General features: G+C 49.8%; 1 protein-coding gene across 1 annotated transcript; it reads right to left on the bottom strand.

Moving 5' to 3' along the window:
• Positions 1–172: 172 nt before the first annotated feature.
• Positions 173–19,752, bottom strand: CSF1R (colony stimulating factor 1 receptor). The gene is made up of 21 exons (XM_021552219.2): positions 19,562–19,752; positions 14,854–15,099; positions 13,811–14,095; positions 12,966–13,102; positions 12,130–12,289; positions 11,068–11,257; positions 9,984–10,099; positions 9,627–9,747; positions 8,766–8,956; positions 8,074–8,186; positions 6,520–6,646; positions 5,927–6,031; positions 5,491–5,601; positions 5,195–5,357; positions 4,570–4,667; positions 4,334–4,449; positions 3,484–3,606; positions 3,248–3,359; positions 2,855–2,954; positions 2,196–2,301; positions 173–1,729 (listed from the first exon to the last, which is right to left on the bottom strand). Exons 1-21 carry the CDS (start codon positions 19,608–19,610, stop codon positions 1,598–1,600), a joined length of 2,901 nt encoding a protein of 966 aa, XP_021407894.2. The 5' UTR covers positions 19,611–19,752; the 3' UTR covers positions 173–1,597.
• Between the last annotated feature and the right edge of the window lie 1,413 nt (positions 19,753–21,165).

The raw sequence follows: 21,165 nt of genomic DNA, 5'->3' as shown, positions 1-21,165 counted from the left end.
GGCTTTAGGAGAAAAAGCACAAACACTGCTGAATCTTTTCTGCATTTGCCCTGTCTTTGGTATTGCACGTGTCCCAGAGACTGCTGCCATGTGCCACATGGTGACTTGTCAGATGTCCCATCATCACAACTGAAATTACATTCCATTATATCCAGGCACAGGGACTACTTCAGAGCTTTAAAACCTTGATTTTAATAAGTTTTTGTGTTACACAATAATGAATGGTTTTGAGAACTGGTACTGAGAAACAGAGTTGCAGGGGGGTAGGCCAGTGCATCACTCAGGCTCTGAGCTGTTCCCCTCTGAGAGCAGTCCTTAGAGCCCTAGGAGAGACTAATTTTGTTAAACGTACTTTATTTTTTATAATGCTGACAGAGTTACATTAGCTTTTCATTTAGTAAGGAGGAATGAATCACTTGGTGTTAGCATAAAACCAGGTTTAATACAATCAGAAATGGCTCACTATGAAATTGCTCAGAGTATGACAAAGGCCACCTGCAGTGCAGCTGTAGTTTCCCTGAGCCCTGTCAGTTGCAGTTTGCCTGTACCTGGAATAGAGATCCTTTACCCACTGAGCCAGGTGAAGCTGAGAAAGTTCTTTAGCTACTTCTGGGTGGGTACACAGGACTGGGTGGCCAGGGCAGTAGTAACCCTGAACAAGAGGTAACTGAGAAATAGGTTGAAGTGCATTAGGACCTAGCTTATGAAAAAATCATCTCAGCTGTACTATTAAAAGTACATTAAGGAAATTTAGTACAAATCTGTAATAGTGACAAAGGGCAGTGATTACTACATGCTCAGTAACTCAGAAGTTCTGTAGGATGTGTGTAATGTTGATAATTTCTAGACCTCATTAAGCTGCCATTCTTTCTTGGATTGGGATTGTGTTCAGTGCTCCTCTCATGGAAGAGCACTGTTTTCTGCTGTAGTTTACCTGAGAAAGAACTGTCCTTCTGTCCTGTTAGTGAGGCACAAGTTCACATAACCCTGGGGTTGGGCTCTGTGGCTCACTTCACCCAAACACTCCCTGCAGAAGCATCAGCTGCAGAGAGGTGGATTGCACAAGGAAGTGTAGGGGTTAATCCATATTTAATGCTGTGTCGAAGCTTTACCTATTTCTAAACACACTGCACTGTCCAGGATCATAGTGACAAAGGGAAGAGAGCAGAACCATCAAAAAAGGGAGTGTGTGGAGTGGTTCCAGTGCCAAGACATATTTCAAGATGTGCTTAGAAAACTCAAGGGTTCAGTAATGCGAGTAACACTTGGAAATGTTTTACTTGGCTGTGACTAGTATTTTTTAAAAAAACTACAAAACCCAAACTCCCACAGCCTTCTCTGGGGCATGGGGGGGCAGCTGCTGGGGCTCTCTGTACCTTGTAGAGATGGAGCCTGTTACCATCCTAACAGCTCTATGCCATGTGTGAGAGAAGACTTCAGAGACTCCAGGGTGACTCCTTCGCTCTCCTTTTGGTGAGAGAGTCCATAACACTCACACTTCAGAAAGCACAGAGGAGGCCAAAGCAGAAGGTGTCTGTGTCCTAGGGTGAGCTCTGTGGGGCCAGGACAAGGACCAGCCCCAGGGTGAAGGTCCCACCTAACAGAACTGGTAGTTGTTGCCCTTGAGAAGCGGCTGCCCGCTCTCCTCTTGCTCGCAGGACTCCTCACAGCAGCCAGAGGTGTCGCAGCCACTGTCTTCCTCAGCACTGGAGGGGAGGTTGGTGTAGTCCTTGAAAAAAAAGGAAGAAACACAACAGCCTGAGTGTATTTTGGTCCCTTTGATGTATGACACTTGCTCCTGTGTGGGTGACCAGCTGGGGATGTGCTCCCTCCACATTTCCACCCTTTGCTGTGCCCGCAGGGTGTGGCTAACAGGGCAGGCATGTGCCTGTGCTTTTGTGGACAGCTAGTCCTGAGAGAATGCCCAGCAAGTCCAGGGGAACGGGGCAGGGCTGTGCTGGTAGTGTTTGACTGCCTGTCACACTGAGGTTTCTGACAAGAAGCTGTGCTTCCATTTCCAGCCCTCTTTGGCTGTGGTGACTTAACCTTCAGCTGGATGCCTCTTTGCACTTCTCACCAACACTACACTGCTCCAAACAGCTAATGGTAAGGGATATAAAAGAAAACATGTCCAGAAGGTGTGTTCATATAGAGGGAAAGACATCCTCCCCCTTGTCCTCTCCAGAGGTCCTCACCTGTTCCTTATGCAGCTCCAGCTCTTTCTGGATGAAGCAGCCAATCTGGTCGAAGGTGGGTCTCCGTGTGGGCTCCAGGCTCCAGCATGCCTGCATGATGCTGTACCTGCAGGGCCAGACAGGGACAGGGAGGTTGCATGGTGCTGCTGGAGGGTCTGCAGCCCTGGGCTCTTCCCTGCAGCACTCTACTGTCAGGGACACAGTACCGAGCAGTCCCTTGTCTTCCAAAAACATGGTGAGTGCAGTGCTCTAGGGAATGGTGAGCACTGGGGTGGATGGAGCAAACTAATCAACAAGAAGCTTTATGCCATCAAGACTTCAGGCTTACACTCATTACATCCTGTAGCCTACTTAGGCTTGTCTTCTCATAATCACAGAGTCAAAAGAAGCTAACTAAAAGAATAAAACCCCAGCAAGTTCAGTGTAATGTGAATGCTCTTATCCTCCTGTCCCTAAACAGGGGATGCTGAATAGACTGCCTCAGGCCCTGTTTTCCTAAAGGAGCAGCTTGGTAGGATCCATCCTTAACCTCAAGGCAGACACGTGGGAGCAGCAGGCAGAGCTGTGGACAAGGTCCCTGTGCCATGGCCCTGCCTGTTGCCATGAGGCAGCTCCAGCCCCGCTGTCACTGCTGTGTGAATCTCAGTGCATCCACTCACATCTCCAAGGGAGCGAAGTCAGGCCTGGCCATCTGGTATCCCTGCTTCACCATGCTGTAGAACTTGCTGTTCACCATCATGCCAGGATAGGGGCTCTTCCCTGTGTAAAAGGAGCAGAGGGTGGCTTTCAGACCACAGTGTTCAACACTCCAGCCTTGAGGGGTGGGAAGAGGCAGCCTGGAGCATCACCAGGGAGGTCTGAGTTAGAGAAAATGATGTGGAATTCTTTGTTTTGAATGGTCCCTCTGGAAACATAACACAGTGTTTTACAGCCCTGATAAACCTAAATTTTTGTCAACCTTCCTCCTTCCTTGGAAATTTTTCTGCAGATACATTAGGGTGGTAGTGAGCCATGGGAAACAAAAGAGGTTTGCAAGCTTGCTTCTTTCTTACCAAGGGAGAAGATCTCCCAGAGCAGGATGCCGTAAGACCACACATCACTCTGCACTGTGTAAATGCAGTCAAAGATGCTCTCTGGGGCCATCCATTTCACGGGCAGGCGGGCCTGGAAGAGCAGAGAGTCCTGCAGACTGGGACAAGCTGGCAGCTTATGCCACACCCTGTCTGTCCTTCCTGCTCCAGCCCCTCCTACCCTTGTACCTTCTCTTGTGCCCATTTCAATTACTTACATTGCCTTTTACAACATAATTGGAGTCATTCATGATGTCCCGGGCCAGGCCAAAGTCACAGATCTTGGCTACCCGTCCATCTGATATGAGCACATTCCTGGCTGCTAGGTCACGGTGGATGCACTGGGGAGAAGACAGCACAACTGAGACTCAGTCACTGGCCCTCAGCAGTTCCAAAAAATTCCCTACAGCCTAGGCCTGCTTGTAGGGGCAAGGCAAACATGAACTGCTTGAAAAGCCTCTGTCTGAGGCACCACGTCATGTACAAACTCCATGTTTGGAGCTCTCTTTCAAGCACTTCATTTGCAGTGTTAAGACACTGCGACATGTCGTACTCTGTTCTTTAATCACTCATGGGGTTGTCTTCCCTATAGTGGGAGGGTCAGAACCAGGGGCTGTTGACACTGTCCTCATGCCTGAGGGTGACTGTCACACTCTGAGCCAGCTCTGGCAGTCAGCTCAACAGCCACTTTCAGTTCCTTGTCCCTAGGGTAGCAGGGACGCTGCCAAAGCGAGAAAGCTTCACAACAAAGTTCCTGACGTCGTGTAAAAGCAGGGGAGAAAATGTTCAGACTAGCTGAATGCACAGCCCTGGGGTCCCTCTGTAACACTGCCCTCCCATGATGGCCATGGGACACAAGGGCTCCGGAGGGACCAGACACCAGGGCCCAGCCTGTCTGAGCCAACAGACAGAGCAGAGAGGCTCATGTCCTTCAGCAGTTTGCTTGAGCTTGGCCACCTCATCCAAAGACATCCCAAGCCTTCTGCAGCCAGGATGGGTGGCTCCTGCTTGGCTGGACTCGTGTTGCCCACTCGGTTTGCTGGGGGCAGTGGTCCTCTTGGCACTCACGTTCTTTGATGCGAGGAATGCCATGCCCTGGGCCACCTGGCTGGAGAACTGTAGCAGGTCAGAGAGATTGAGGGGACGGAGATCCTCCCTGGCTTCATCTTCCTCCAAGCTTCTCCCTGAAATTCAAAGCTGGTGAGTAACGCAAAATGTGGCATGTTGTGGTTCCCAGAGCTAAACCAGACAGGATGGCCAAAAGAAAGAAATCACAAAATCACAGAAATTAACCTTTGACTCACCCCTGGCTTGCACAGAATCTGATGCTGCTGCTGCTGCTGATGACACAGGCCTCATTTCAACATATGTTTCCAAACCCTGGCTTGAAAAGCCACTGTCACTGAGTAAGAAGCAACAGAGAGGGGGGCAGGCTGTTAGAACCCTCCAGCAGTATACCTCCTGCCCTGTTTCAGGTCCACCAAGAGGAGAAAGCACACGCCTGCCTGCAGAAGGTGACTTAGGCAGGGGCTTGGGGGCAAAGGCAAACTCAGAGCTGATTCAGAAAGGGGGCCTGGGCCCTCTGTGCTATGGGGCTGTACCATTCCCATTTTTAAGGGTGATAGGGAGCAGTCAGCTCCATCCTATCAAATGCATAGTTCAGAAAGCCAAAAGGTTTTGTTTCTGAATTGTGGGAGGACAGAAAGGGCTGAAACCTGCATTTATTGTGGGATATTCAATGATTCTAAGTCCTTGAAAAACTTGGAATTAAACCAGGACTGAACACATGCAACCCCAGTGGCTTTTACATCCTGATATATTGATCTATGACCTTGATCTCTCCCCAGCACAGTGCTCTTCACACTTCTCCCAGTGAGTACCCAGGCCCTGCATCGCTCAGCCCTGCAGCCACCCGAGCTCTGCTCCTACCTGCGGATGTATTTTTTCTCTAGCTCAATGTTTTTGTAGTCAGCAGCGCTGTCTATAGAGGTGTCCAGGGCAGAATCCTGAATAATTATAGATTCAGTCTTCTTCCTTAGGAAATTCAGCAGATCTCCATAGCGACAGTACTCGGTGATGACAAGGATTGGGCCTGGGAGAGCAGCAGAAAGGGTTCATTAAGGAATGCTGTTACTGTGACCTGAGAATTGCTTCCCCTGGGAGGGCAGCAGAATCCACACTGTGCCTCAGAGGAGGGGCCCTGTCAGGGGTTTGGGGGATCCTACCTCCACAGGTGCATGCCCCCAGCAGGTTAACAATGTTCTCGTGGTGTCCCAAGTGACTCATGATCTTCAGCTCAGACATGAGAGCCTCCTGCTCATCCCTGTCTGCTGATGCTGTGGGGTGAGAGAAGGACTGTGTGAAGGAGTGAGGGACAAAGGGGAGATTAAGGGAGAGGACAGAAAAAGATGTAGACCGAGTTACGGGACAAAAGGAGGAAACACACTTAGAGTGAAAACTATGTCCTCTAACTGTGCCTCTGGCCTCCCCTGTCCACAAAAAAAGGCAGTAGTGTGATTCCAGCATCTGGTACTTGGCACAGAAACAACTTTTAAAAGTAGCTGCTGCAGCCTGTGAGCACCAACATGTGGTGAACACACTCTACATCCTGCCCAGAGGAGCCTGGACGATTTCAACCCTTGCAAGTTGCTCTGTGCTCACATTTTAGCATCTTCACAGCCACTTTGAGCACGGAATCTTCTTTGCCCAGCCCAAAAGCTGTGGCTTCTACCACTTTTCCAAAGGCTCCTGCTCCAAGAGTTTTTCCTGCAGAGAGAAAAAAAATGTACTTTTAAGACATTTGATAGAGAAAGACTGAGCAGCTGTCCTGCACACAGCCTCAAGGAGGATGTCTGGTGGATGGGGATGCCTGCTGGGCTCACACAAGATGACACATCCCTTAGTCAGGAGCTGGCAAACATGTGTGGGGAACTCCATTTTGAGCAAAGATGGTGTGAAAGAGGCCATCTCCAAACCTTGCCTCACCAAGTCTGTGCCTTAGGAATGACCCCACATGCAAGAGGAGGGACATGACCCCTGCAGCCTTCCTTGGAGCAAAGGAGGAGGGAGGCAGGCTACACCCTACCACTTGCCATCCTCTGTGGAAGAGAGCAGTAAGGGCTGGTTAAGGATGCTGCTGGAATGTCTGGATGCAGCTTAGGATGTCATCCAGAGTTTTGGTTCTGACTCTTGAAGCATTTCAGCTCTCTGATGAGCTTCGTGCCACCAGGCAAGCAGCAGGGAAGGTTTCTTACCAAACTGGAGGTTGTTCCTTGGAAACTCCCATTTTTCATTGTATGGCAGCTGAGTGGGATCAATAAAGATGTAATTATTGCCTTCACAGGCCTCGATGATCTTCCACCGCACCTGGTACTTGGGTTTCTGCAAGGAAGAGACTCCAGCTACTCTGTGTTTCCCAAACTGGGAGGGTTCCCCAGCCCCAGCATCCACTCAAGCTCACTCTGCAGGTGCAGGGGGAGGATACAGATTTCAGCCCATCAAATATCTTTTGAATCTGGACTGAGTGAGAGAGGCTTTTTCTGGACAGCTTGGACTCTCTGCAGTTATGAAGTCCCCCCAAGTCATCACCTATGACTGAGGGAAGCTCTCTTGCCACTGGCAGCAGCCTGTTGCCATCATTTGGGATGGCAGGGCTGGAAGTTCCAGCATGTCCCACCAGAGCAGTGGCTGTCAGTGCCCAGCTGCTGCTGGAGGGAGATGTCCCCACTGTGTCTCCTTCCTTGGACCCCTGGTTGCTGAGCACAGCAGAACAGTGGAGCTGGTCCACCCCCACTTCCCTTACAGGGGTGAAAAAGGAGAAAGAGAAGTAAGAATTTCTCTTTTCCAAGAATGTCATGGCAGAAGTAACCAGGCAAGGCAGAGAAGCAGTGCTGGACTCCTTGAGCAGAGAAGGCTGGTACTTGTGTGAGATAGGTAATGTCATTTATAGACATGTCCTGCTTCTCTTGGGCTTGCAAGCCCTTCCAAAAAGCTATTTATTTCAATCTGTGCTTACACATTGATCCATCTTTCTCTGTCTCTGAACCACTGTCCAAAGGCAGCTCTGCCTGCTAAGCTGTAGGTGCTTGCCTGAGAGAGGGCTCTGATGGATCTTCTGACAACCAGCATCAGAACTTTGCTGCAAAATCTCCAGCCTTGATAGGCTGTCAAAGGAAGGGTGCCAAAAGGGAGAGATGAAAAACAGGCCATTTTCACCCACTGATGAAGCAGAGGTGGCTACTGATTGGTTCAGTTTGTGGAAAAAACAGAGAAGGAATCCAAAAGATGGAAATGAGCCTTGCAGAGAAAATGGGGCAAGTTCTTATATAAAAATAGTGACCAAATCTTCCTGAAAACAAACTTCTTCTAACACCATCCTGTTTCTCCATAAAACAGGTTTTTTATAAAGTAGTGAGCAGAATAAAAAGTAGATGCAAACTGCAAACCACTTTTTTTTTTTTTTCTCCCTTAATTCAGTCCATGGATTTGTGGGGACCAGAGCAAAACCAGCTGCAACTGAGAGCACAGAGTGAGCACCTTTGTCTGACACCAAACAATAACCACACTGACCTGTGGGCTACAAGACTGAAGGACCAGGGCAGGGGAGGTATTTATACACTGGATTGGGTGCATGAGCTTTGCTCTGCAGCAGGAAACTCCAGATGGAATCTGGGAGGCAGGGGAGGTGAAGGAGGCAGCTTCGTGGTACCTCCAAGCTGAATGGTCCCTGGCCTGGCTGCCAGCAGAGGCTGTGTGGCCCCTGAGGCTGGGCAGCCCTCGCAGCCCTTGCCCTGAACAGGGAATTTCACCTGGTTGTACTTGTAGAGCAGGAAGAGGAGCAGGAGGAGCAGCAGCACCAATGCGCTTATGCAGGTGGAGAGAACAGGGCTGAAGAGCTTGTTTGGAAGGGCCATGACACTCCCTGGAAGAGGAAAAAAAGGAGAATGAATAAACACTTTTAGTTCAATCACAAATCTGGGAGCATTTTGCCCAGTTATTCACTTCGGATTCTGCTGTATGCCACACACCTCAGCACTGCCCTCAGCACACCCTTTTGGGAGCTGAGGGAAGGTCTTGATGCCAAACTTTAGGCTGGAATGGTTCTCCTCATAACCCCCTATTTCTGCATAAACAGCACCAGGTGCAGGTCAGACTGACTGGGGACCAAAATCTGTGCAGCGAGAACAGCCCCACCAAAAGATGCAGCCCCTGTATTTTTGTGGGCTGAGAAACTGCTGGTCCACCATACCCTGGAGCTGTGTCCTGCAGTTATAAGATGCTCATGGTGTGGCTCAGCCTTTGGCTCCAGACTGTAACCCAGCCAGGAATTCCCACATGCCTCTCAGGACTGGCAAATGTCAAAGCCTCAGAGCTATGAGGGTAAAGGGTTGTGGAATCTGTTCCAGCTCTCTTGCAAGACAGTGGGGATATACATAAAGGATATAATCTCAAAGTCCCCAGATTCTCCCCCACTCTGCCACGCTGATGGTTTGTATCTTACTGGTGATGGTGAGTGAGTGAAACATGTCAGAGATGTTCCCTTCCCCGTTAATGGCCACGCAGCAGAAGGTGAAATTGTCACCCAGCTCCTCAAAGAGGATGATGCTCTCCACCTCCACCTCTTGGAAAGGCAACATATTCACCACCTGGGGTCTGGAGTCATTCCGTATCAGCCTGTAGTCCTCACTGTACCTGCAGGGATGGCAAGAGGAGACAGTCAGTGCTGCTCTGCAGCACAGCAGCTCACAGCTGAGGGTGGCCTGTGCCAGACTAGACAGGAGACACAGGGAATTAGGGTTGCAGCTCTGTGAGATGTGTTTTTCTATGCCAAATTAAAGATCTCATCCTGAACAGCACAGCCGTGTATAGACAGAGCCATGACTGCCTTTATGTGGCTCAGCACTAATAATTAACACTGTTACATGTTCTGCCATCAGTCCCTTCAGTGGGGCTGGTCCTGAGACACAACAGCCCTGTCCAGGCAGCTGCAGTTGCTTCCCATGACTCTGTAGCTCAAGTAAATTAATGCTCTGTATTGCCTCAGACCTGTGGAAGTTGAAAAAAGATGACTGAGCCAGCCAGGATGTACCTCTACAGCAACATACACCAGGGCACCTCTCCAAAGGATCCACTTGTTCCTTGGAAAAGCATGGGGAGAACATGAAGCACAAGTGGACAATATCTTCAAGCTCAGGACTTTGGGAATAGAAAGTGACTCCTCAGGCAGACCCCAAGAACCTGTTGCTGTTACTGTGCAGGCTGTGCTGTTTTGCTGCCCAGGAGCCCATGTGGTGCTGCTCAGTGAATGGCAGCGTGGCAAGGGCAGGGGCACAGCCTGGAGGGGCCCCTGGGCAGCTCTCACCTGTCCGAGTGGACGGGGCACTGGTACCACTCGATGCGTGGGGCAGGGTACCCGACAGCCACGCACTGGAGGGTGCTGGAGTCCTCGGCTGGCACCTTGATTTTGCAGGCCTTTGGAGAAGCTGTTGGGGAAGTCACAAAAACAGTGAATGCTGTGACCAGAGGAAGAGCACATCCCCCATGCTCTGGTTTCCTTTCCATGCATGCAACAATAAACCAGAAGGAACCCCTGTGCTGCAGGTTTGGGCTGGGTCTGTGTGTCCTGTGTGTGCTGAGCCTGGTACCCCAACCAACTATTTTTTCCAACTGGGAAGTAGTCCCAGGGGCAAGCAGGGTGAAAGAATGGACAAGCACTTACATTTCAGAAAGATACTGAAGGTAACTGATTCATTGGTCACACTGTGGAAGGCATAAAATGTGTAGAACCCTTCCTCTCCTTCCTTCAGGCGGTGCAGGGAGAGTGTGGTGTTGTACCTGCTCACAGAGAGAAACACTGTGAAGAGCACACAGGCCTTGCTCAGTGAGATGCTGCTGCTTCCTGTGCTCTGGAGCAGTGAACACTTCCAGCACTAATCCCAGCCCATCAGGGAGCTCGCCAGTTGCTTCTTTGGGGGAAATAGAGAAGAGCTGATCTTCTTTAGGGGAAATACCTTTTGCCACCAAGTGCACTTAAGCACTTCTGAAAGGCTACAGGTGGGTGAATGATGAGAAATAATTTAACATCTAAATCATCGCCTTTCAAGGGTCAGGGGATGCTGGTCCTCCTGCCTTTGGCAGAATGAGTTTCTCCATGAAGTTGTACTCCCTAGTGCCCACTCATCTCTGCCCCCAGCCCATTTCTCAGCCCCCCGTGCAAGAAAGAGTTCTGCCTAAAGCCATAATTTTTGCCAAGTGGCACAGTTCCTCTTGTGGATTGTTTTTTGTTTCTAAGAAAATGAAAGGGGAATTGCCCAAAACCCCAACAAATGGAATGATTTTCTTTCAGTCTCCCCTCAGTCTCAGTTGGCTGTAGGCTTTGGAAGAGCAGACCTGTAACCTCTGTTAGATCATATTCACATAATGTTTGTGACATGGGGCTCTCAGTGCCTCTCAGTGCACACTCTTTCAACTTCAGAGCAGGGGATGGGTCCAAGGACCAGTGAGGGAATTAAGCTTTTTGTACTATTCATCCACTCCTGCAATTTCTTGTGGCGAGGAGAGTGCAGAATCGAATAAGCAGATCACAAGGCTTTTTAAAGAGAAGGCCACCAGTTTAGAGAAGGGTGGTGTCCTCCTTGATCTGATCATACTGTGGTTTGCTAATAATACTGGAAAGAGAAAACAGAAATGCAGAACAGTTTCCCTCTTTTAAACCAGAGAGTTTTCTGTAGAATGGGGCCTGTCTCAAGGAAAGCTCTCTTGGAAACATTCCATAGCCAGTGTAGAAGACAAAGAGCACGTACCAGTTGTTTCCAGAGATCATTTCACCCTTGAGTATGGTGGGTTTAGAGTCCTTCAAGGGATTCCTGTGTTCCCAAGCCCACTGGAGAAGTTTTGGGTAAGCCTTAATGTGGACCTGCAGCTCCACACTCTCTCCCAGAGCAACCTCCAGGCTGGTGGCTTGGCCTGGGATCAGGTGCACGTAACCTCTCTCTGCAGGGTGGAGGAGAGCATGACCATCAGCAGGCATGTCCAGAGATCTGGAATAACTTACGCCAGCTCCATAAATGGATCATTACTGGAAAGAGCAGCCTCAGCTGGGAGACTGCAGGAGGGAATGAAACATTACACAGGTATGTTCCCAAAGGAGTACTCTTAAATTACTTCTTTGCCATGGCACCTTAGAATACACTGCCTGAGGAGACCTAGAAAATCTTAGTGAAGTCTTGTAAGGAAAGAAGTCATATGTGCTGTTTCCTAAGAAGTGATGAGGCGAGAACAGCATTTCCTAATTGTTTAGAAAAGATATGCCCTTTAGCTAAAATCCTGGCTTCTCACTAGGAGATAACTCAGCCTGAGCCTTCTTTCTGAGCTGTGGTGCACAGCAGCTTTGGATCATCAGCAAACTCCAGCCTGTGAGCTGTAAGGATGAATTTTCCATCTTGAGATACAAACAAGTGTGTATTAGACATGAATCCCCTTGTGTGGATCTGTGGGTGGAAGAGACCAGATCCATACTCTGCTCATGTGGCTCGCCCTTCCTTCTAACCAGCCTTTCCTGGTCTTCCAGCACAACCTTGCCCCATTCCCTTTTTACTGTTCCTAAGCTGTTTAGAAATGCACAGAGACTGAGAATAGCACTCCAATTTTTCATCCAGAGCCCAAAACATGTCCTCTGGCTCCTCCAGATATGAAGGGAGTACCAGTTCCTTTCCTAGAAGCTCCACAGTTCTCATGTAAGCCCTCAGGCACAAGTGAGAATTATGTTTTCAACAACAAATCTTGGAAGAGAATGGAGGTAGAAGCAGCAAATACTCATGGCTACGTATGATTCAGCCCTACTAGGCTTTTGGGGAAGTACTCACCTACTACCTGGAGTGTTGTTGAGGCATTCCTGAATCCTACTGAATTGTTAGCTATACAGGTGTACTTCCCACTGTCTTCCATGGTCACGGCTGCAACGGACAGGGTGTCATTGATGAAGTAGTTATCATTTTCTAAACCAGCCATTTTAGTTCTCATCACCTGTCAGGCAGAGAACAGGGAACAGCACAAATTGGAAGAGCAGAGCAAACACATCTTGCCTGCTCTGGGCTAGAGAGCATCACTGAGAGCAACCTGTGTGGAGACCCAGAGGAACATTAAACCCAAGAACCCAGGGCAGATATTCCACAGCAGTTAGGTTATAGCTATGTCAGCCTTGTGACTGCAGCTTGACCTTACACTGTGTGACCCAAACATACCTTGTGTGTGGTTTCATCTCCTTAATGAAGGCATCAGTTATAATAAGGACTTCTAGCAAACCTCATCTAACCATCTAGCAGTTAGAAGTCAGCATCATAGAGATTTTGAAATGTATTCCTTTTCTTCAGACATATCTTTTTTCTGGAGAACTCTGTCCTGAAAATAATTGCTGCTTTATAAGCCCTGGCAGGGCTGGGTGAAGAAATGTTGCTTTAATAGGTACTATGGCTCCTGACCAATAAACTCAGCTGAAACAACACATTCTCATGCCTTGCAGAACTGTTCTGACAACAGGCAGGTGTTTCTTTATCCTGTGCCATCCCAAAGAAAGGATATTCAAATTTCTACAGCTTGAATAGCCGCTTTGGTTGGGTAGTTCAAGGTTTTGCTATGGGTCTGGGCAGTTCTTACCACCCTGTGTCCCCATTTTCCAGGAAAGCCCCACACCCCAACTTACTGTCTTTGCTGCTGTCTCCCATCTGATGTCATACTTGTGGGAAGGAGCAATCACTCTGCAGGTGACCTGGAAAGGTTCTCCCACGATTCGCACATGGTCTGCAGGGTCCATCATCACTGACACAGGCTGCACCAGTGCTGCACAGAGGCAAGCAGGGAAAGATCCAGTGTCAGCTTCTCCAGTGATCCCCTGTGCTTTGGAGACTCCCCAGGACCCCAGGTTGCCCAGAGAAGTTGTGGATGCCCCATCTGAAGTGTTCAAGGCCAGGTTTGGGGGGCCTGAACAACCTGATTTGAAGGCAGATCATTCCTGCCTGTGGCAGTGAGCTTGGAACTAGATGATTTTCAAGGTCTCTTTCCACCCAAATTATTTTATGACTCTATTCTATGATTCTACCTCCTCCTTTCCATCCTCTTTAGCCTCTTTACCCCCCGCCTACCCCTTCCCTAGAGATCACCACTCCCTTTTGAGCACGAGTCTGTGGGCAGCAGTACAGGTGGGGAGAACACAGCAGTCAGGGCTGAGGGTTGAAAAGGAAGGAGAAGCTTTTGCCATGGTTACAGATGGAGCATCGGGGCCCAAGGACGTGCAGAACATTGGAGAGATTGGTGGACGTTTTTCTCTGATCTGTGACAGTGCCTGCCAAGATTTGAAGACTGCTGAACCCATGCAAACCCATCTGAAGGAACGAATTTGATGGAATTTGGCCTCCATTAAATAACCTTTTGAAACTGCAGGTTCAAAAGGTTTTTCCTGCCGCTGGAAAGGAGCTTTCCCTTAACTATCTACTGTGGCCAGCTTAGCTGTTTGTGGCCCTTAGGACAGCAACAACCCTTGCTCTTTACCTTCTTCTATAATCAGTTTTATTTTTGATGAATTCTTTATTATTCCATTTATCTGTGCTTGGCATCGGTAAGAACCTTTATGGTTGTTTTGTACATTGTACAGTCTTACTCCTCTCTCAGCACTGAAGGAGTAGTTGGTCCCAGGTGGGAGAGAAGGGGCATTTTCCATTATCAGAGTCACACTGGATCCGTACTCGGGGGCCGTGATGAGACAGGGGAGATCAACATTCCCGCCTTTAATTGCCCCGACCCGGAAATAGGGGACGTACCAGACGTTGCCAGGATCTGTGAAGGAGACAGGACAGGCTTGTGAGAGGGGTCAGAAAATGCACTGAAGCTGAGAAACACATTCCAGCAAGGGCAAGCCTCCAGCACTGCTGCCCAGTGGGAGTTGGATGCTGGGGCAGCCCTGCTCAGCGCCTGCCTGACTCAGCCTCCAAACACTCACATGACAAACCCAGCTCCAGCTAAGGCATTTGAGGGGGTCACAACAACCACGGAAAAGAGAGGCTGAAAATATGCATATCTCTAATTGAACTTGTCACTGTGGTGAAAGTTTTACTTAAGAGACCTCCAGCTTCTCTGCTCAGGGCAGCACTTCTGCTACAAGGGAAGGGGTGAAGTCAAGTGGTAGAGATACCACAGCATAGCTTCTTCTGGGATAAAAGAATATTTGGGGTTCAGGTCATATTGGGAGGATGTAATTCATATGACTCTCTCCCTTATCTGAGATACTGGCAATACAGTTCTCTGATTTTCTCAGTGCTCATTACAATACTGAACAGACTGTTTTTCAAGAAGTGAAGCCACAGCAGACGGCGGGAGAGATCCACATATATGTGAGATGTAGCTCTACACTTTAGCCCAGTGCTTTAACCATGGGCCCCATTTTTGGTGGACTCACATGGTTGTGGCTCCTCCAGGAGCCTGCACGGCTCCCCAGGCACCCACACAAGCACAGCACAGCAGAAAGGACCTGTGCAGTGGCTCTCTGGAAGGAGGCTGCTCTGCCCGTGGGCATGGGAAGAGAGAAGCAGGGTTACCTCGCACGAACAGGTGGATGGCTGCAATGCCCTTGTCACTGCTGTTGACATAACCACAGCTATAGGTGCCTGTGTTCCTGTAACTGGCCTCGGGAATACTGAGTGTGCTGGTGTTGTGGTTATGGAATTTATTCATTTTGCTATTCCATGCAACTTCAGACTCTCCCGAGCAGTGCAAGAGGACTGGATCACCTTTGTTGACAACCAGAGCAGGGAGGTCAGGGCTGATCACTGGAGATGCTGAGCCTGCAAGGGAAAGAGAGAGTGAGAATGCAAAAATGATCCCTAATGGTTCTCTGTTGGAGTTAACCCTGCTGAGAATGGAGTAGCTCAGCATCAGGAAAGGCTGGAATTCAGACTGGCTTTTTGGGTCACATCACTTCACCCATTCTCTGTCCCACCAGACCCATATGGCCTGATTCTCCAAGGAATGAATTTCAGGGAAGAAACATAACCCTGCACACTTCCCTGCCATTTGAACACTTAGACAACTGGGACAGGAAAAACAATCATCTGGAGCTGATTAGGGCAAATGCCAGCTTGGCAATTGTTCCTGCTGATTTTTGCCTCTCCTTACAATAGTTTTCCTTTTGTGGCAGAGCTGGAGCTGCTCTATGAACTGGGTTAGCCCATAGCATCATTTGGTGGAGTTTAAGCCAAGTTTGATGCATGAGCTCTTTGTGCTGAGATGAGCTAGAACAGACCTGGGTGGCTCCTGCAGAGCAGGAGGTCAGTGCAGATCATTTGGGAAAACTGGCTTTTTGTTGCCAAGTACTGGATTTTGAAGAACACCTCCTCATGTGTATCATGGAGTCATACACTGTCTCTCCTCGCAGACACCAACAAAACATTATGAAATGATACACCATTATTATTCCTGTTTGGGAGAGGAAACTGAGGCATGGAAAAGCTAAAGAGCTGATGACAGCCCATAGCTGCAGTTGTTCATACAACACCCCAGTCCTGCAGACACCAGCATCACAACCAGCCAGAGTTCTCCTGCATCTCTGCTTTGAAGATGCCTGCTCTGCTGGCTGAATAAAGGGGAACCAGGGTCCTACTCCAGCCTTAGTGTCAGAGGGAAATATTTTTCCCCTGTTTTGCCCTGTCAGCGAGTTCTTTGAGTCACCTCCTATATTTAGGGTGGGGGGAAGTGCAAAATGAATCAGTGCTACAGGGCTGGGGAAGAAGTGGTGCAGCCACCCCACGCCAGGCCCTCAGGGAGGACAGGAAACACATTGCAAATGGCTCTCTGTGCTTGGGGGGCTCTGCACCCCCTTCCAGCCCCTATCCAGGGCTATTCTTCCACTTCTGCTTTCCTTCCCAGTCACTAACCCAACCTCACTTCTTAAAGGGACACACACCCTCACTCAGATAATACTAATCATTATCAGTTCACTGCTCTGCAGGCAGTGATCCTCCTGCCATGGATGCTGGCCCTGTGACAGCCAGCAGAAGCACACCCCCATCCTCATCCATCCCTGTCCTCAGCTCTTTTGAGGAGGAAGGCGATGCCCAAGGCACAGCTGTGTGTCCTGGGCTGCCAGCTGTGCTCAGGGCTGTGCCATCCAGAGCCCACACATCAGAGCCCAAAGAGCAGCATTTAAGCCATCTTGGGCTGATGACTCCCTCCATGCAACAAAGGGTTGAGAATATGAAACTCAAGGCCCTGGAGAGTGTTGCTGGTGGGTATCAATGACACAGTGGTTTCTGGAGAAGCTCAGAAAAGGCCTAGATTAAATTCACTGGCCCTGTAGGGAGAAGCAGAGACTCTTCAAGGCATGGAAAATTTGACATTTTATCTCCCTGTTCCCTTTTTTTTTTTTTTTTTTTAATACTTTTATCTTTCTGTGGAAAGAGAAGAAGCCCAGAGTGTAGAAAAACATATCCCAGAATAATTTACAAAGCTATATTTTCCACATATCTGAGGCAAAACATTCCTCCCTTTTTGCTAAGCTGTGCTTTCTAGTGGGGTTTGATATTTCTGTTGCTTTAACTTTTTGTTTCTAGATTCTTTTCCCTCACCTACTCTCTGCTTTGGCTATCCATCCACATCCAGGGCTTTGGCACCATTTCATGGGGAAAATGACTCTTTTTGCAGGAGGACAAGGGAAGAAAACAAAATGAACAGGAGTCATCTGTGTTGTCACCAGCTTACAGGTACTACTGAGATGCTGTGGCCAGAAAAGGCTCTGGGGAGGTGCTCTTCAGAACAGTGAGGGAAAAGCCTTCAGGCTGTCACTAGAGACTCACAGCAACAATACAAGCACCACACAAGTGGAGGGAGGACAGACAAGAGAGGGACACCAAATGCAGGACAAGATGAGGTGAAGGTCACCTAAGCACCCATTCCTTCATGTGTGCTGGGGGATGGGTCAGAGCAGTGGGTCCTTTTCCAGAATGGGGAAGCAGGGCTGCTGGGGGAGGCTGTCTCCCTGCTGACCACTGTGCAATCTTGCACGAAGCCCAGGGATGTCTCTTCTGCTCTCCAGCAGCTTCCGCAGCACTGCCAGTAACTGCTGGCCAGAGGTTTTACCACATTTGGGTTGTGTAACCAAACCTCTCCTTACAGCTGCAGGCTCTGTCCCTGCCTCTCCTATGCCAGCCAAAACACTGCTTTCCTCTGCTGAGCATTTGGTGAGGAAGGAGAAGTGAAGGCTGGTACGACAGAAGTGTCCAGGATCCTCACCACAGAACCCAGCCACCAGGATTTTGAGTGAGCTCTGGGGAGTAACTAGGCTAAGGTCCAGTCCTGAGAGAAACCCATACCAGACCTGAGCTCCCTTTGTCCCACCCTCAATGACAGCAAGGAAAAGTTTGATTTCTGAGGACTCCTTCCCCAAAGTCACCTACAGTGTCTGGGGAACCAGGGATGGAGAAAAGTGTGCTCATCACAGCTGGAGCTTCTACCTCAGAGGTTTAGATTGACCACAATAAGAAAACAAAATCCCCAGGAATACATCTCAAGATGGCCAAGAACACAGATGCAAGATGATCAAGTTTAAAACATTTCCTCTGCTTGATCTGAGCCCCTTTCCCTCCCTCAGCAAGAGCCCAGATCACAACGATCACATTCCATCAGCCCTGGGTACTCAAGAAGATGCACTTGCAATCTAAGAGGTGGGAGAAGGAAGTCAGGCTCTGAATCCAGCTGGAGGCTATTTCTTTGGGGCAGCTTTGTGCTGCAAATGGCCAGCAGTGCTGGTACTCACACAAATGTGTGTCCTACAGCCTACATGGCAGACAGTGCCTCTTGAAGATGTGTATTCATGAAGAAGTGCCTCATGAGCTGGTGATCTGGCACTGGCCAGTGGCTCAAGGAACCTTTGGAGAGATCCTAAAAGCTATGTTATGATCTCTCACAGATCTGCATTACACCTGCCTAGTCCCTATTATCATAAAAAACCACAAGAAATTAAAAACCCTGAATCTTTCACAACCCAGTTCACAGCACAGCAGATCTAGAAAATTATGCTCAACATGTTGCAAACATCACTTGAAGTGAAACAAGTGAGAGGGATGCAAATTTCCTGGGCTGAAAACAGGAGCGCTGCAGTGGCCCAAGAAGGATTTGCTGCCCACCTGCCCCATGCTAAATGCTTTCCCCACAGGTTGTCCTCTTCCAAGGAAGACTTCACACCACAGTCTCACTGTGTTCCCAAGTATGCTCAAAAGGAATATTAAGGTGAGTGCCACACAGGACCTGAGAGGTTCCCAGCACTTCAAAATGCAAGATTAGTAATACTGGTTACCACCACTTTGGTTGTAAACCTCAAAACAGGCTTAGTGACCCTTTTTTGAGGTTGGTGGGTTATCACTTCTTGGTCATCTCTGCAGCCTCAAAAAACAGGCGTGTTCACCTTTCCCTTCTTGGCTGGCTGAGTTATTTCCATCACATCCTGGCTCTACAGCCCTGTTGTGTGTGCCAGCACCACCAGAAACCAGCAATCCTCAGACACTCCAGCTGGGCATGAGGTGCTTTGGAAGGTGCCAGTGCACCTGATTTTCCTGACTCCTTCACCTGCAGACCAAACATCTCCAGCTCCATCCCCATTTGAGCAAAGTTTTATTTTGGAAAGAGCTTCCCTCAGGACACAGTTGCTGCTGAACCATTCTTTCATCTTAAACCCTGTCCAGACCCAAAGAGTGGGAAGTTTCCCTTTCCCATCTCCCCACAGCCAAGGCTCTGCCTATGCTACATGTACCTCTCCATCCTCCTTGGCCTTACCTTGGCAGGGCTGCTGGCAGCCAAGAGCAAGCCAGGCTCCAGACCAGCAATACACCTTTCCCTCTTTCCACCACTGCCCTCTCTAATTGCAGCCAGCTCTGGATGACCTTCAGAAAGCTGCTCCAGCCAAGCCTGCAGAGAATTCCAGTGCTGGTGTCTTCCCTGCAGTGCCTCAGAGCACACACATTCTGCCTACCCATGCCAAGGACCCTTGAACCTGCTCACAGCAGTGTCCACTTCATGCAGCAGCAAGCAGGGACCATCCCAGCCCACAGCAGCCTTTTGGGACACAGGACTGGGAGCCCAGCTTCACCCTCCACCTCCAGGAGCTGCGTGTCTGTTAATCCACCTTCAGCACAGCCCCGTCCCCACCAAGGCCATCACCCCTCCTCACCCGAGAGGGAATGGAGCACTCAGAGCAGGAAACCCTCACGCATCCCAAAACTCCCCAGAGTGATGTGGGGCTTTGGGAGCACTTACCATGCCAGCAGCCAGCTGTGGTGAGCAGCAGGAGGAGAGCAGGACCCATGTCCCCAGGGACCGTGGTGTCCCCAGCGTGGAGCCGATGCTGCTGAAGGATCCTCTCAAGCAGTGGGTGCCTCTTCTCGTGGCCACCGTCCCCAGAGCTCCCTTGGCAGGAGCTTCTCCTTTCTGAGCTGACCACAAGTTAACAAATTCCCTATTTTGTTTGTTTTTGAAACAGGGGGAAAAAACCCAGGCCGTGCTTTGTCACGTCACCAGTGACAAATCCCATGGCAGAGGTGGGGCCACGTGCACACCCTGCTGCAGGGTCCCCCTTTTTTGGGATCCCCTCAGGTCTCAGAGAGGAGTCCATCCCCAGACTGGCAGGGGCCACTGCACCATGCTGGGGTTTGGGATAATCCTGATGTTCTTTGGCTTCTGCCACTCTAATCCCCAGGGACATTTATACACTTTTGCCTCACATGGGGACACAAAGTGTCCCCACACTTGCAGGTCCTGGATTCCATTTTATTTCAGCAGGACAAGTTCCACCTCAGGCCCAGTGGCTCTTGCTGGCTTTGGGACCTGAGGACATGGCAGGTTCCTCACAGCAGGCCCACAAAGGCAATTCAGCCCAGGGCAGCTCCCAGGTGGGAAAAAGCCTGTGAAGGTGCCAAATTATTTTGTGTTAACCAAAAGTGTGATCCTTGGTGCACAGAGGGATCCTGTGGCCACACAGGATCATCCCAAGCTCCATGCCAGCTTCACCACCCTCCCTGGCAGGGAGACGTGTTGGAGTCCTGCTTGCAGACCCCTTCTGGCTGGGCTGGGGGCACATGGGGACCCCTGCTCTTTCCTGTCCCAGTAGCTCCAAGCCTGGGGCTCAGAGTGACCCTGTCAGCACCAGGCAGGGCTCGAGCACAGACCCTTCCTCCCCAGGAGCCCATCCCACCCAGCCATCCTGCCTTGCTGGTGGGGAGGCTGCTTGGAGCTGGTCTGTAATGATAACCTGGTAGGCACCTTGAAGCAGTAATTAAACTAATTAGCTAATTAGCAGTGCTAGTAATTAATACATCAGATACTCTGTTAACCCTCCACTGGACTGTGGGTCTTCCAAAAGAGGTGTGAGGGAAGGCTCGAAGTCAGCCAGTTCTCCCAGGGACACGGAGTCAGCAGGATTAGCAGATCCTGTCAGACACAGGGCGCCCCTTGCTCCCTGCTCTGCCTCTGGATAACCTCACACTGCAGCAGAAGTTCAGGGCTCTTCACAGCAGCTCTGGGGTGGGAAGTGACAGCCACCACCTGACAGCACTGGGAAGGGAGCACAGGGGAGGAAGGTCCAGCCAGGGGCTCTGCTGCCCCAGCAGCAGCCCCAACAGCAGGAGGTGACAGGAACCCCACGACAAACCATGGGCAGAAAGAGAAGGCTTGTTCCAAAATATCTGCAGAGGTGGCTGTTGAATCTGCACCTGCAGTGCCCTGAAAGCCTCCACAGCCTGGAGGGGAATGGGCTTCTCCAAAGGGGGCAGTCAGAGAGGTACCAGCAAGACCAGGCCCTGGGGCCAAGGGATGAAAGCATGGCTGACTGTGCTGGAGATGACTAAGAGTCATGGGAACGTGGA

The sequence above is a fragment of the Lonchura striata genome, chromosome 15 (assembly GCF_046129695.1).
Source record: "Lonchura striata isolate bLonStr1 chromosome 15, bLonStr1.mat, whole genome shotgun sequence".
NCBI lineage: Eukaryota > Metazoa > Chordata > Aves > Passeriformes > Estrildidae > Lonchura > Lonchura striata.
The sequence above is the reverse complement of the archived record's forward strand: the minus strand, read 5'-3'. Positions and strand labels throughout refer to the sequence as shown.